The following is a 17,653-nucleotide window of genomic DNA, read 5'->3' on the forward strand; positions in this document are numbered from 1 at the left end:
AAGAGGGAGCTTTGACAGAAGAGAACATAATATGTAGTTATTTCTGACTACATGATAAACATTTTGATTCAGCCTTAGAAACAGATGGAAAAGCAGATCTTGTATTTGTCACCTTTAAATGCATCACGTAGCTTAAAAGGAAAAAACCATGTACTATAAATAATCAGAAACTGCTCTGCTAAAGACCACCTTGACAAGGCATAATTTAAACACAACAGTTTAATCTACCACATACATCTTAATAGCAGCTAATAAATATGTAGGGCGATACAAGCTTGGAAGGAAATTCTAATACTTGCTTGAATGTTTTCATTTGGCAGCCACAAGATCTTGGATCTTGAGAAATCTAATAAGTATCCCTAGGCTATCTATAGGTTTTCCATAGGGGGCTTGATGTACAGTCAGAGCAAATGCATCTGCTATCCTCTGTGTCTGAGGATACACAGACTTCAGAAGACGTTTACCAAACAATTTTTGCCTTTAAAATAATTTTGGGCTGGCTTAATAAATGCACCCATAGACCGAGAAAGCAGAAAAGCCACCCAAAGGAAAAGCAAAAGTAAATAAGTATCAAGAAACTGTTGGGATGGGGCAGGAGACTTCGAGAAGAATGGATTTATTTCAGGGCAAAAGCAGCGGTCAGAAGAAGGAATCGACATGCCCTCGCCTCCTGAAGGACTGCTGCTACAAATCACTCTTTTCAGGGAGAAGCAGCTGCCAGACTAACATTTTTTATGTGGCCAACTCATATGAGATATAAAGTCCAGAAAGGAGAGCAATTTGAAAAGACCCAAACATTCCAGCATTAGCAGTGTTCAAAGTTAATACAGTCCACCGAAAAATGAAACTGTTCTTACCTGTCTATAATGCCACACAAATCTATCTGAAGGTCACTGAAGTTTCCCATTGAGTTCTGTTGAACTGAAATTAAATCCACTGCTTTGTTATCAATGGAAATTAGTTTCATGCACCCAAGGAAACCACCAATTGGATTTTTACATTCTGAGCTGTTGGCATTAGAAGGACATCCTGGAAGAAATAGTTAAAGAAAGAGAAAGAGTTAAGAAAGAGTTAACTGGGGGGGGGGAGGCTACTCTAAAGCACACAAAAAGTATCTATTTCCTACAAAAGAGACACAAAACTTTGAGTCCTGGGTTGGCTTGGTCCCACTCACTTGTGATCTCCAGGCAGTACAGTGGTACCTCAGATTAAGTACTTAATTCATTCCAGAGGTCCGTTCTTAACCTGAAACTGTTCTTAACCTGGAGCACCACTTTAGCTAATGGGGCCTCCTGCTGCTGCCGTGCCGCCAGAGCATGATTTCTGTTCTCATCCTAAAGCAAAGTTCTTAACTCGAGGTACTATTTCTGGGTTAGCGGAGTCTGTAACCTGAAGCGTATGTAACCTGAAGTGTATGTAACCCGAGGTACCACTGTATTCAGAGGCATAGTGGTAGAAATGGAAAATAATTCTCTGATAACTTTTGTACAACATCTAACCGCAGGCATTCATGTTTAGTTACGACCCACAAGCATAAGCTGAAAATATTGGTCACAGTTTAGAAAGTTATAGAATGATGACTCTCAAAATAAAAGCTCATACAAAAGGAGCTGGCAACAGCTTCACATCTCTCTGCAGTCCCATGACCCTAAAACTCCTTGAGTGTCACTCTTGTGACATATCAGGAAATCCCATCACAGTCACAGTTCCACTTCTTCACTAGAGAGGCAGAGCCAAAGATTTACACAACATGTTTTAATGGTCTGCCTTTCAGCAGCAGAGTTACAAGTCTGAAACTTAACATTCTTTCATAACGAATGTGCAGCCTAGATGTCAGGTCTCCCAGTGGGGAACTGAACCTTAGACGTCATCAGGCATAATTTGCTTTTTGGATATCACAGGGTGCAGTGGCCAGACAATATTACTGTTGTAACTAGAGTAGGGACAAAAAGGTCTCAGCCAGAAACTATAAGACCAGTACCCCCTAGTAACATGAGTAATGGGGCATCATGGACATGCTTCTTGTGGCAGGGTGATGCTCGGACCATATAGTGGCAAATGTTTTATGGCCCCTGGATGCATGTGGGATTTTGCCTGACAGCTTTACCAAGCTATCCACTATAACCCCCAGGTCTCATTCTTTGTTCTCCATTCACAGTCAATCAATTTAGGGTTTTGTGTGTTGTGTTGTGTTGTGTTGTTGTGTAACTTTGGTGCATTCTGCTTTTATTTCCGCCTCAGCCTACAAAAGTAGTCTTCAGCTTTAAAAGGTTTTGATTGCCTGCCAACACTACCGGGAATGCATCAGAATAGTACCACAGCATGCTTCTTACAAAATTCAGTTAACAACAACAACGAAAACCCTTTTGGTTTATTACATTGGCTCCAAAATGCTAGGGAATCACAGCTGTGAAGGGCCATACCCTTAACATTTTCATTACATAGAGAATATTGATATGGTGTGGTATCTTATCTTGTGGTTAGCTCCAGCTTCACCACTCTGTTGGAGACGAGTGGCTGTCACTGGCAGAGTGGCAGACCTAAGTCCCAAATTTGTTTGTTACTGGAATAACTTCATGGAATCTATGCAACTACAATGGACCCTCGGGTCATGTTACCTTCGGGAAACATAACTTTCGGTTTGCAAAAGCGCCAAACCCAGAAGTGTATACTTCCAGGTTTTGCAGCGCACACATGCACAGAAGCACTCTATCACAGCGCACACTTTTTGGGGTATGTAAGGACCCCCGGAACGAATTAAGTTCATATCCAGAGGGTCTGCTGTAAAGCTATCATTCCATGTTGCAAGTGGCAATGTCTGGTGACTAATGTCATTCATGTCAAATGACAGTTAAGCCATGTTCACATGAGGAACCATAAAACCTTGCCCCCCTCCTTCTCATTATAATTATATGATGCGACTCAGCTGTCTCACACTTAACAACAGGGCCACAACTGTGACTCTGCAATAAAATCTACAGTAGCCGTTCGTTGTTAATATAATTGCCATCACTGTCATCAGCATCCCGTATTCATCTATTATTTTTAGATACTCCACAGATGTAATATCTGAGCACATCCAAGTATTAACAAAATATATTACAGAAATGAAACTTAATGCCGAAAAGATGCGAGGAAAAAGGAAACAAATTAACAATTAGATCATAGGGAGCAGCATATGAAAATTGGTAACTCTTCATTTTCTATGTAACACTGTGTTCCACAGTGAAAGCCCTTGGTGAAGTCATCAGTTTGAACTATAAATGTTAATAGGTTATTCGGGATGACAAATGATGCCTTTTACTTCTTTTCTTGATTTTTTTTTTCCTTACAGGACATTGCCGCCTCAAGACTGATGTACTAAGACATTACTTTGATTTTAATCAAACAGTGTTGCCTCTTGGGTGATATTAGTCAAATGACTTGTTGTCTCATAATATTAGCAGGCAATAACTTAAGCCTGCATTAACGATGAAACCAGCCTTATAACTTTCAATGAAACCCTTTTCAAGCTGAAGCCTGCTTTTGTAGGCTAGGTGAAATAAAAGCAGAATACCTAAGTTATATAACACCTGGAAATATATATATCTATATGCAAATTGTGCATGACTAATTACAATTAAAATGAAGGGGGAATGTGGCATTCGTATGGAGCCCCCGGTTGTCTCACGGACTATTGACCCGTACACCACTAATCCGCTCCCACCAATCAGGTCCTCCCTGGTAAAATCACTTCAGTCTCAGTCAGCTTTTCAATTCATAAAGAAGAGTGTATTTTATTTCAGACTTAAAACAAAACTATTACAGCATTCCAAACAGTGTTCCTCTTTACTTTCTTAGACTTATGTTCCTCTCTCTATCTCTGCCACCACCCCACACTCACAGACCAACTGCCCTAACTGTCTCGCTATTACCAACTGCCTTTCCCAACCAGCCAACCCACTCAAACCAACCAACTAACAAAACTCAACTCCCAACCTCAACTGTCAACTCCCTAACCTCAACTGTCTTTTCAGAACCTCCCACTCTAGCTTTTACTCCCCCCTCACATTCTCACTGGCCAATCACATCACACCCATTTTTAACTCTTTCCTTGACGCATCCTAGGGCAAACGCCACAGGGAACAAAGAAGAATGAGACTTTGGGGTCACAGTGGACACTCGATGAAGATGTCGACCCATTATGCAGCAGCTGTGAAGAAGCTGCATTCCATTCTTAAGGTGTTTAGGAAAGGAACTGGAATGAAAACTACCAATGTAAGACACAATTCTTTGGTACTGCCACAGCCGGAATACTGCACATGGTTGTGGTTGTCTCAGCTCAAAAGGATATTGTGGAGTGGGAGACGTTGCACAAAATGGCAACTAAAATGATCAAGGGAACTCCCCTATGAGAAAATGTTACAGTACTGGGGGCTTGTTCACTTAGATAAAAGGTTACCCCCTGCAGGTAAAGGTAAAAAGGTAAAGGACCCCTGGATGGTTAAGTCCAGTCAAAGGCGACTAAGGGGTTGCGGCACTCATCTCGCTTTCAGGTCAAGGGAGCTGGCGTTTGTCCACAGACAGCTTTCTGGGTCATGTGGCCAGCATGACAAACCGCTTCTGGCACATGGAAACCAGAGTGCACGGAGACACCGTTTACCTTCCCACCACAGCGGTACCTATTTATCTCCTTGCACTGGCATGCTTTTGAAGTGCTAGGCTGGCAGGAGTTGGGACAGAGCAACGGAAGCTCACCCCGTCACAGGGATTTGAACTGCCGACCTTCTGATCGACAAACCCAATAGGCTCAGTGGTTTAGACCACAGCGCCACCCGCGTCCCGGGTCCAACCCCCTGCAATACCGGAATCTCCATCTTCCTTCCATCTTTACTGATACAAGGTGAATTTCTCACGGATAGTGAAAACTACATGTGGCCAAGTTGGAATAGAAGCCCAGTGTTCTTACTGACCCCAAACTCCTGTGTGCTTGATGGCATTCACACTGACTTGAAGCATATGGAGGCAGCTATGTCTTACTAGCCTCAGAGAGGATGGGACAACAATGACATGGTTGCAAGGCATACCTGACCAATTGAAGTACAATGGTACCTCAGATTAAGAACGTAATTCGTTCTGGAGGTCCGTTCTTAACCTGAAACTGTTCTTAACCTGAGGTACCACTTTAGCTGCCACCGCCGCACGATTTCTGTTCTCATCCTGAAGCAAAGTTCTTAACCTGAGGTACTATTTCTGGATTAGTGGAGTCTGTAACCTGAAGTGTCTGTAACCTGAAGCGTCTGTACCCTGAGGTACAACTGTACTCAATTATATATCCTCTGATCTGGAACTAGGATGGTTCTTTGCCCTTTTCAACACCTTTGGAAACTAAATCCTCATTACGCAGGAAGGCCATTGGCTTGCAATAAGGGAACATTGCTTACTACATATTTCTGTTCAGCTTCACTTTCATTTCAAAATGGTCCATTAAGGAGGGAAGCAGAGTTTGATAATGCTTAGAATTTTAGCTTTTTAACTTTTAGTTGTTTTCCAGAGCAAAGATAACGATATAAAAAGATATCGCTCTAAGGTTCCTTCATATGCATCTGTCTCTAAAACAATACAATAACAAAAAAATTCCTAGGATTCTTTTGGTAAAGAATAAATCACTCACCGCCATTATTAACAGAACAGATGGTCAGATTTCAGACCAATGTGCTAAGTTCATATATATCAAAGTGAAAGAAACCATTTAATATGTATGATAGAATTTGATGAATTTGCTGTGTTTTCTCTCTCTTTTATCATTAATCTTCCCTTGCTGCTTACTTTTTAAAATACAAGGTCTGATGTGAAGGCACCTTCTTGTCTCCCACCTCGAGATGCATGACTATGCTGCCTGACCTCAAAACGATAGAGAATTTGAATACTAATTACATCTATGCAGGGAGGGAGACACACAAATCTCCACACCTTTTAAGTATTCTGTCTTCCAGATTTAAAGCAAACAAAACTAGCTACCACAAACTTGGCATTTTACAATACAAATCAACAGAACAACTTCTGGGCAAAATGGAACAACTGAGATAATACAGGAAAAACATTGTATCCCATAGTGCCTGGATTAAAGGGAAAGGGAAGGGAAGAGGGGGCACCATCAGCCATTATTTTAGAAAGTTGCAGGGTGCATGACTGGGCTACAAATCGGAAGTGATGAACTTCTGATTTCATGCATTCTTCCCTAACTTTTCCACAACAGTTTGAGTAGAGATTAGTGCTTGGACTACACTGTCCAAATTGTTGGCTTGATCCCAAAGCTTTCTCCCAATGAGGTTGGGGTTATGGGTAAGTAATTCAGTTTCCAATGTGCCTGTCACAAATTTTCTGATAAGAGATTTATACTGATCTCCTCAGGTAAGATACCCAGTAGGACTAAGAAAGGACCACATGGTTCAATTTAGATTCACATTTGGCACTTTATACAACAGCTCTCCTTGGTCTGAGAAGATTCATGGGTTGCCTGAATTGATTCATCCATCTGTGTCTACTCCCCACCCCTCAATCCACTATTGGGGAATTAAAAATAGCTATAATTTTTTGACCTTTTGGCAGAAATGGATGGAATTTTCTGACATGGTAGTCCCTGCAGAGGGGCTAAAGCCTACCAAAGAATAGTTACAAGGGTTTCTGTGCAGGAAACTTTTTAAAATAATAATAATAATAATAATAATAATAATAATAATAATAATAATAAGTAATGTCTAACAGTTTTTAAATTAAGCAGATAAAGGTGCATGCAGGACCTTGCCTTCAGAGGGCATGGATCCTGTCTAATATCAGAAGAATGATTGTACAAGTCTTCTGCAAGGAAAGCCATTACATTTTTTGAGATCCAGTCAATTTCCCCCCTTTTTGATTAGGGAATTAAAAAATAAATAAATGGCTATAACCTTGCTTTTGTCTTTTTGACAGAAGTGGATGGAATGGGCAGGTATGTTAGGCCTACCAGTGTGAATAAGGCCTGCCAAATTAGATGCAAATAAATTCAGAGAATTTTGCCCTGGGCATCTTAAAAATGTCCCCCCTCCAAATATATATACACAAGGGTTAGGGTAGAATTTGATGAAATTCAGAGGCAAGGTGGCTCCTTCTGAGGGCATGAATCCCAACAAATGTCATAAGGATAGCTGGAATTAAAGTGCTGACATTTAGATTGTAGGGTGGGTGAGCAAAATGATAACAAATCATGAAAACAATGTATTTTGCTGGGGACTGTTGCCCATCAAGCAGGAGTGGATGGCATAGAGGAGCAAGCAAGTGAGGGGGCCGGCATGGTACAAATGTAGAGGCAGGAGCCCCTTTCCCAGTAAGCAGCAGTGACTCAGCTGCTGGGAGGCCAGGTAAACATTACTGTCCCACTACGGCCATGTGCTACTGCCATTGAGACCACCTCACACATTGCTTCTCTTCTGGTGCCATCCCTAATCTATCCAGCATTGGTCAACCTAGCCCTGTACTCTCAAGCCACCTCATCAAGCAGCCCAAATACCTCTGCAGCTGAAGAACCCATGGATTAAATCACAGACCTAATGCATGCAAGCATGAATTAAGCCCATCCCCATCCAAAAGAAAGAAAGACAAGAAAGAGACATCGGGCACAACCAAGGCCTCAGCATAGCATATATCCCTACCCTAAAATAAAAAGGTAAAGGTAAAGGGACCGCGCACCATTAGGTCCAGTCATGGCCGACTCTGGGGTTGCGGCACTCATCTCGCTTTATAGGCCGAGGGAGCCGGCGTACAGCTTCCGGGTCATGTGGCCAGCATGACTAAGCCACTTCTGGCGAACCAGAGCAGCGCATGGAAACGCCGTTTACCTTCCCGCCGGAGCAGTACCTATTTATCTACTTGCACCTAGCTTTCGAACTGCTAGGTTGGCAGGAGCAGGGACTGAGCAACGGGAGCTCACTCCGTCGCGGGGATTCGAACCGCCGACCTTTGGATCGGCAAGTCCTAGGCTCTGTGATTTAATCCACAGCGCCACCCGCGTCCCACTCTACCCTAAAATACTTTATGCTAAATTTATAAACTCATGTTCAGTATACAACCAACAAATTACAATGCTATTATGGACATTTCACAATATGGCGTATAACATTGGAGGGGAGTATGAAGCCTTAGTACCATTTTGAGTATTCTGGTTCTCATTTCTTGTTTACAATGCCCAAAGTTGAACATGCACATCTCCTCTCATAGGAGATGTATGTGCAGCAGGTGTGAAGACAATACATGTATTTCCCAAGAACAGAGACTGCACACACATTTTCCAACAAATAAGATGGATGGGCTCAGTTTTTGCTTTCTAAAAAGAAATGGAGTAACAGAGATGAACCTCATAGGCTTGCCTCACTCCATTCTGGTTTAGAACATCTCAAACAACTCCTAGAGATGCCAGTGATATTTTCATTCATTATACATGCACATTCTGCTTAGCACAGCATTGACAATATTGTAATATCTTAGGAAAAAGTACTATGGATATTTTTTGCCCAGTTGCTCATATGGTTTCCCAATAATGCTACTATCAAGTTCAATCCGGGCAATATACAAGCAAGACAATGGGATCAACCTTAATATGACAACAACTACTATTGGGCAGTAAAGCAGTTAATTTGTATTACGTAAAATATAGCAGAAATCTCCTTAAAATGCTTTAAGATTCCATCTCTATCTGACTAATAGCCTGAAGATGCAATCACGATATCCACTAAAGTCAACAACAATTGATAGCTGTTTTCAATTATCCTGTGTAAACCCAGAATTTCAGAAAATACTAATGGCTTGCACGGGAAGTGAAGTTGAACTTGTGTTATTTTAAGGAATAACATGCATGTTGCTTGCCAATATTCTGTAACAAAACACCATTAATGCATTTGCAAAATTCATACCCAAGTCAGCAACCTTTGGCCAGAAACAACAGCAACAACAAAATGCATCTTACCTCCAAAGTAGTAAGTATCTCCTGAAAAAATCTGTATAGGTATTGATGCATGAGAGGAAGATATTGACTCATTATCTACCACTAAGCTTACGCGGTTTCTTTTAGCTGACAAAGATACAGAATGCCACTGTCCATTATGTAATTCAGCACCTAAAAGAAAGAAAGCATTTGAAAAAAGATTGCGATCAGCAATGTGGATTGGTGTAACATCTCATGGGGGAATATTAATGCAGTATTCTCAATAATCAGAAGCAGATATTTGTAATTTTGAGTCTCATTTACAGTGTGCTTCTTCAGAAGTCCCACTGAAATATATTCAAGTGTGCATGTATCTGTCAAATGTTTTGACTAGCAGTGAACCAAGACAGCAAATTCTAATAGGATGGAAGCAAAGTGTGAAACTGTTCACCAGACACTGGAGCAAATTAATGCATCACATTCAATGCATTCACTCATAGAATACTGCAAAATGTATTCCATAAGTTTGCCATTGCCAATGGGAGTACTAGGCAACATATGAATAAATTCACCTGGATTGCCTTTGCTTGGTTTAGCTATGCTTGGTTTCAGCTACAAAGCATGATGAAGCATTGTATGTAATTCCGACCTCTTTGCCAGGATTAATTGGTAGATCGTGCAAACTCACACAAAATTTCCATATTTCTGTTGGACGACCATGTTGCTTCCACCATTGCAGTTGGCAAAGTCTGGTAAAACTCTAGAGCTTAATGAAAATTCTAACAGCACAGACTTTTGGCCTTCTTAAAACTTCAGAGCCATCATTTAGCTGAAGTTATATTTGTCTTAGTTTCTTGCTTTAAAATCTCCATCTTTCCAAACATTTGATGGCCAACTCACAAAAGAGGTTGCATAGGGATCATTAGATAAAAACAACCCTTCTGCAACAGAAGGTCTTGGTTTATTGTAAGTTAATCATTCATGAATTAATATGTGCCATTTTCCTCTGTTTTTATGTGGACAAAGAAATCTTTATAAATCTCTGGTAATGAAGTCTCAGAGCTGTGCTCAAAGTAATATGCTCTGATTTAATTATCACATACTGTATGTGTGAAAGCCAGGTCATAAGTCTTTGCCTGTAGGGGGAACAAAACTGTCCAACCATCGATAATTTAATTACTCAATCTCTACTTGCAGACTGGATTTGCTCCAATGAATGTAGCTACAATAAACACTTCAAATGTACAAAGGGGGGAAAGTTCACTGTATGGTTTCATTAGATAACTTTTTGCTGAGGAAAGCAGGAGTCTTATTGAAAGATTTAACATGCTGCAGTTGCCTAAGCAAACATAAACTTACATTTGCAACCGCGCAGGGCTTTTGCCTTAGTCACATTAAAATTAACATAAAGTCTACTTTAATGTAGCACTTTGATTTTTTGTTGTTTGGATTTCCAAGTTGTTGAAGAATATTTTACAGATTTTGATTTGTGTTTGTAGTTCGGCAGTTTGTCAGAATAGCGTATCAGAAAGCCAGTCGGAAATGACAGCGCATTCCAGAAGCCTGTTAAAGAGACGCTGAACTCAGATTGTGTCATTAACATGCATGTAATTGCACTGTGATTTAAACTGCTCTGGAGGAAGTCAGATACATCACAGTAAACTGCACATCAGTGACACTCTTAACGTGGAATTAACATTTTCAGATGGTGAGCTCAGGGAAGCCTGTTAGTCATAAATTGGCACACTCTCTGCATTATTTATTTGAATTGGTTAGCATACATTGAAGCTGATCCTGCTGCTACTAAAATCAATGTCAAAGCCTCTATTCTGGGATGAACGCTCTGTGTAAATCATCAACATGATACTGGATTGCTGCTGGAAACCAGTCAATTATTTCAAATTTTACACTGCTGTTACCGTTCATTATGGAGAGCTGTAAGTAATTGTTGAGATGCAGATCCTCTTTTCTTTTGAAAGGGGGATTTCATCATGCTTTCTACAGAGCACAGATGCTTTAAATAAGCAGAGAAACTTAGATCCAGGCAAGAGCTTAATGGCAGACAGGGTGCATGCATTAGGGACTTCTGGTTTTGAGAAGAAATGCCTCATTGATATTTCTAAGACTGAACATCGTTTGTCAAATGTAAGATTGACCTTGCTGGGACCAGACTCTTGCTCAGGCTTCCAGATCTTTCCAGGCACATCTGATTGGTAACAGAATGCTATTGGAAGCAGAGTGCTAGACTACATGTTCCATGCCGGTGTTCCAAACACGAGATCAGTGAATGCACATAGGGCTAGGGCAGTGGGTTCCATCCTTCCCCTACACTTATTCATCAAAATATTGGAGCCTCTACATTTGCAGTTATATGAGTGGACGGCTCTGTCCACACAATAAGAAACCATTGCTACTTATTGTTACCAAACACATTGTCAGAACTTTCTGTGTGTGCAGAGTATGTGTAGCGCTCCATTCAGGTGTTTATACATTTATATCCCATTCTATCCCATCTCAGATTGGGCTACAATTTCACAAACAGCAGCAATAGGTGTAACAAAATGTATCAGCATAAAAACACAACCCGTCAACAGTCAAATAAATCAGTAGCCAAATCGTAATCCAACAGTACCACCAGCTTGTCCCAAATACCCATGTAAAAAGCTAGGTTTAAAAGAAAGCACCATTATGGGGAAGGGGATAAACCCTACAATGACTCATTGAATGTGTGGTCTAGCTGGCTGGATGCAAATTGGGTAGTTCAGCATTCTGCCTTCAGCAGTGGACCAACAGAAGAGCCGACATTCCATCTAGTGCATTTTATATACTGCAGTAAGCACTGCAAGAGTGTAGACAGTACACCACACTTTCCTTTGTCCAAATATCTTGGTAAGAATTCAAAGTTGGATAATCAGAAGCTCTGACAATAAGTGTGTGTGAAGGAGTCACTTCAAATCTATGGACTACTTTGGTGAGGTTTGGTGAAGTGGTGTAACTGCTGCCACTTTGCAACCTTGCTCCTCATGCTAGCCAGGGCAGAAAGTGGGAGCACATTGTTCCAGATCCCAAACTGATCCTTCAGCTCCCAGGGATATGATGGCAGCAGGATCAGCAAAGGATCCAGAAAACCCTGTACTGGTGCAGGTCTGCCCACTCCCAACACCCCAAATGCCCCATTTTGTAGAGTTCTGTTTGAGTGGGTATGTTGTGTCTCTCCTTGGCAATGGGGCTCCCCACTGCTGGTGCAAGACTGGGCAAAGGGACACTTTCAACTCACTTTATCCTCCCCATCATGGTAGATTTGGGGTTTGGGTTGTTCTGCCCATCCACTCTGAAAGGGCTCCTCCACCTGCGGATTTCATCAACTTCTGCCAAAAGGAGGAGAGCTATAGCCATGTTTAGATTTCCCATTAGAATGGACGGGGAACCCATAGCTTTGTTTTACATAGGGCAGAACAGAACACAAATTCAAGATTGGAGCAGACAGCTCAGAGCACAGAAACGGATTGGATTAGTTTTTTAAAGCACATGTGCAAGATGAATCTTGGGTCAGTGTAGCATTTATAGAACCCTCTATGTGAGGGGGAAAGAGAAAAAGGAAGGTGTATAAAAAAACACACACAAAAAAAAACCAACCACAAAAACAATGACGTCAGCTATATTGGACCTCTGGAATGTGACACTTCAGTGTAATCACATCACAAATATTTTTCACCTGCTTTCTGTTACCTGCACTGATGTCACTCTGTGTCTTTCCTGGTTTATAGAGGCTCAGTTTAACCTTCCCATCACTCAGATACATGAGGAGGCCACCTGAAGTCTGATATAGTTTACTTGACAGTAAGAGCCCTTCGTTGTTCCAGGTCCGAAACTGAAAACTGATCAAAATTTCATCATGCCCCGATGTGCCAGGCAATGCGAGATAACTATTGGGGTTTAAAAATGTGACTGGAATAATTGGGGGTTCCGAACAGGCAAAAGATATGTTGCCCTAGAAATAAATGAAAGAAACAAAATATTGGGTAAATGCATACACAAACAAGTTTTCAATGCCTATGTCTATCAATAATTAGGTATGAAGTGATAAAATCTGAATCTAGCTGGTTGTTTCATTACAGGATACAGATGGAATAATGCAAAGCAACAACTCCAAACCTGACAATGGCAACCATTACAATGTCTCAATCAGTGGTTTTGCAGGCAAACCCAGGACAAATATAGGGCTGATTTGAAGAAGATGGAGGCTGTTGTGTAAGTGCTTTCAGGGTGAAATAGATAGTCTCTGAGCATATTGTTAGAAGACTCTCACAGATTCTTTGCATCAGCTGGTGGTTTCATGTGGAAATTCCATATGTGGCAAGCACAAGATAAAACACAGGCCTGCCCTACGTTTTGCCTGTTGGTGATAGTGTGGAGTCCTAGGATTAACTAGGATGCTGTTGCTGTCTCCAGAAGTGGAAAGAGCTGCGGCTAAATGACTTGCATACCAGTTCACGGACTAAGGCCATATCTGCACTATACAATGAAAGCCCTACGGTATCGCTTTAAACTGCCATGGCATCAACCAAAGAACCCTGGAAACTGTAGCTAGTTAGGGGCTCTGAGTGTTGTTAGGAGACCCCTATTCTCCTCACAGAGCTACAATATTCATAGCAGTTTAACCATCAGTACCTGTTCCCAGGGAATTCTGGGGATTATAGCTCTCTGAGTGGGCTAGGGATTTTCCTAACAACTCTCAGCCCCCTTAACAAACCAATTCCCAAGATTCTTTGGCTGAGGCCATGACTGTTAAAGCAGCATTGTAGTGCTTTAAATATATAATGCAGATGGGGCCTGAGATAAGAGGGCCTTTGAACTGCAGACCTTTGGGCAGCAACCATGAAGGTGCTACCCTATTTGAATTTGTGTTCTGGGATATACTGTATTTTTCGCTCTATAAGACACACCAGACCACAAGACGCACCTAGTTTTTGGAGGAGGAAAACAAGGGAAAAAATATTCTGAATCTCAGGAGCCAGAACAGCAAGAGGGATTGCTGCGCAGTGAAATCAGCAATCCCTCTTGCTGTTCTGGCTTCTGGGATAGCTGTGCAGCCTGCATTTGCTCCATAAGACGCACACACATTTCCCCTTACTGTTTAGGAGGGGGAAAGTGAGTCTTATAGAGCAAAAAATACAGTATTTTCTGGTGGGAAAGGTTAGCACCTTTCAAAATGTTAAAGACAATGCATGAAACACCAGCAAGAGGAGGCAATTTTCAGTACAGTAGTACCTCTGGTTAAGAACTTAATTCGTTCTGGAGGTCCGTTCTTAACCTGAAACTGTTCTTAACCTGAAGCACCACTTTAGCTAATGGGGCCTCCCCCCGCTGCCGCCGTGCCGCCGCTGCACAATTTCTGTTCTTATCCTGAAGCAAAGTTCTTAACCCGAGGTACTATTTCTGAGTTAGCGAAGACCTGAAGCATCTGGAACCTGAAGCGTCTGGAACCCGAGGTACCACCGTAGTTTCCACATAGACACAACAATTGAAGGAGCCCTAGAGTCTTGTTGATGTGAATAATAGACTGGCACAGAAGAAGGTATATTTTGCCTCTCTTGTACTTTGCAGATAACAACAACATATAATAGTTCTCATGGGAATGGGGGGCGGGGCACATAGATCCACAGCTGCAGAAAGGGATTCTAAATAAATGAGGCACTATTATCAGAGAAAGTACTGAAAACAATACAACTTATTAAGACTGGGTTTTTAGCTGTTCATTGTAACAACAGCCAACATGATTCAGACACAATCCAATCCAAATGTTCCAGGTAACTCCTTAATCCTCATTTCCAGCTGTAATCAAGCTGCAACTCCTTGTCCTCTTTTCTATGTCAAACATATTCCTCTGCTTTCCTTTGGACCACATCAACAAGGCCAAGAAACAGATCTTGTCATCTGAGCAGCCCAGGACCTTCACACAAACTGCCCAGGCTTTCGCCCCAGGGAGGTCTCTTCAGTGCTGCTAACACAGTGGTTTGACTTCACCCCTGGAGAAACATTCCATTGTCTCTCAAGACTGATGGATGTCAACAACAACAAGGTCAACACAAAACAAGACACACCATTCACACCATTAGTGATTACATTAATCTTGTCTCCATCCCATATTTATGTTACTTTGGAATGATGGAAGAACTGGGTCAGTTTCCACCATTTGTTCCATGCCCTCCTCTCCTTGCAGTTCCTGCATACAGAGAGTCAATAATGCTAGCTTCTCCATCATGACTTACAGCTTAATCCATAACCCAATTAAAAGAGGGTACTTAAATGTAAGCCACTTTCATGCAAATGGAGGTAATGGAGCACAGTTGTCTTGGCTTGGAACCCAATATATGTTAAGAAAGTTCATGGCAGGAAAGTTTCCTGAGCTTTCCTCTCTGTAGCACTATGCCAAAGCCTATCTGGGGTGCTGGGTCCACAATGGGAGATGAAGTGTAGAGGGCTTCTGAGGGAGTGCAATCAGCTGAAGTCATATTTTCTTCCTAAAATCATTTAACTTAAAGACGTTCGCAGAAATGACATTTCTCACCTCCTCCTTCTCCCAGCAACCCAAGAAACCCTATCCCATCCTACATTGTTCAGAAGGGCCTTCTGATCTGCAGGATACTTGAAATGCAGTCAAACCTACAATTCATGTCTTGCTAGAAAGGCAAATGACAGGAGATGAAGTTCACAGAGTTTTCTTGTAAACTTCCTAGAGAGAACTCTGTGAGAGACACCCCCCACTGTGCCCTGACAGGGGGAGCACATAGCTATATATTCTCCTATCTGCCTGGGCACACCATATTCATAACTTTCCATCTCTTTCCACTCTATCAGCAATGTGACAACATCTACAGACTCTGACCTCCAAGCTCAAACTACATTTTAAGCTAGACCTAAGCAAGTCTTTGAAACTGAATTACCATTTTAAGCCTGCCTCAACAAAGCTGCTGCATCTGTTACTCTTCAACAAGTATTCTGAGTGAGTAAATGCTTTTTTTTTTTTTTTACCTTTTGCAATACTATTTTGTTTGTGCCCTGAAGCAACCTGGATTACTTAAACTAAAATGCTAAAACTAGCTAATCTAAGCTTCCCTTTTAAGCTGCAAAGGGATAGCAGTCTGCTGAACTCTCAAACATGCGGAAGGAAGGATAATAATATCTAAGAAATGTATCCTCTCCTAACATCTGTTCACATCGCAACATGATCCAGAAAAAAATTTGAGGGAGTTCAAGTGGCTGAACGGTGAAGGATGCAATAGGAAACTTTCCTGCTATGAACTTTCTTAAATTAAATCATCTTAGGGCTTGCACCCTTACATAAAGCGAGCTAACTGATTTGTGGTTTGCAGCCTTAGACTGCGATTGGAACATTGTTATACAAGTCAAGGTGCTCCCCAACCCAAATTTTCTTACCATAATGTTGATTTGAGGTTTATGTCTCTTGGCCAAATCAATAATGTTCACACCATTGTAATAAAGGTTTTCAAAACACCCATGGAAGTTTTTCCATGGTAACAGCCCTGATTTTCCAGCTACTGGAATCCCTCCAAAGCTGAGCTTAGAAAGAGAAGAAAAATCAATAATCGTATTAAGCAATTTTCTGACAATCTGCTTGCAACGTTTATGATAAAAAATGTTAACAATGGCACAGCAGTAGCTCCATATTGGTCAATTGAGAATCAATCTTTTTTTTCATTATTATTTCTTTTCAATTGTCAAATGCATTAACTTAAAATATAGGTTAAGAAACACAGCTCAGAAATAACACAAAAAGTAAGAGGCCAAAGAAATACCTTTTAAATAAATGTGCTTTTATTTTCTGACAATGCTAGTTTTATTCAATCATTTCAATAAAAAAGTGCCTTTCTTTGGAAGTTAACGTTTATATAACAGTACAGTCCAATCTGACAAATCTTTACTTAGATGTTAAGTCCCACTATGTTCAATGGGGTTACTCTTAAGTAAGGATGCATTATTCATCCGTAATTCCATTTATATAAATGTCCTCTCAATCTTCCTTTATTTTTCCACATTACTTAATATTTTTTAAAATGATAAAAATAACATTTATTAATATGTTTATATTATTATCATATATTATTATACTTATTTAACTTGCAGTATCAGTCTTTCATGTGACCATGGCAACTACTTACCTGAAATCTATCTGAAATGTTCAAATTAATAATACAGCATAAGTACACATTTAAACAAATATATTTACTGTTATTTCTTATGTTAGCTACACATTGAAAGCCTGTTCACTATGCTGCGTGCGCTAGGTTTCGCACACTGAGCTCTCAAAATAATGGACTATCTCATATAGTTTAACTATAAGGGAATAGTTTTGGGTGTGGTAAGGAAGCTGTCCGGTGCTAACAGGTTGTGGGGGGAGTGGGCAAATGCCACTTAAGCGCCAAAGCTCCCATAAATTTGTTTGATAGGATCCAGGATAAGAGCAGCAATGCCCCAGTGCAAGGGGAAACTGACTCTCTTTCACAAGGACCCAAACTCACCTTGGTTTCGGCCAGAGATGGGGAACCTGTGGACTCCCAGATCTTGGATTCCACTTGCCGCCATTCCCAGCCAATATGGGCAATTGTCAGGGATGACTAAAGGGCCACAGGTTCCCAGGTTCCTGTAGAATCAGCACTTTGGTGATCTACAGTGCTTCTTTAAACTGTTGAT

General features: G+C 41.1%; 1 protein-coding gene across 8 annotated transcripts in view; it reads right to left on the minus strand.

Annotated features, from left to right (window-relative positions):
• The window catches only part of CNTNAP4 (contactin associated protein family member 4), a gene marked incomplete at its 5' end in the record, with an annotated part of 260,718 nt that overhangs the window by 77,087 nt on the left and 165,978 nt on the right, over window positions 1-17,653 (minus strand). For all 8 annotated transcript variants that reach the window (XR_014516919.1, XR_014516920.1, XM_083464785.1 and 5 more), the window contains 4 exons: window positions 858-1,029; window positions 8,981-9,130; window positions 12,668-12,929; window positions 16,379-16,522. Coding sequence is in view for 6 of the 8 variants with exons in the window: in XM_083464785.1 (XP_083320911.1) it covers window positions 858-1,029; window positions 8,981-9,130; window positions 12,668-12,929; window positions 16,379-16,522 (728 nt within the window). The remainder of the gene's footprint in view (window positions 1-857; window positions 1,030-8,980; window positions 9,131-12,667; window positions 12,930-16,378; window positions 16,523-17,653) is intronic.

The sequence above is a fragment of the Podarcis liolepis genome (genome assembly GCF_965112155.1).
Source record: "Podarcis liolepis genome assembly, chromosome: 11".
Taxonomy (NCBI): domain Eukaryota; kingdom Metazoa; phylum Chordata; class Lepidosauria; order Squamata; family Lacertidae; genus Podarcis; species Podarcis liolepis.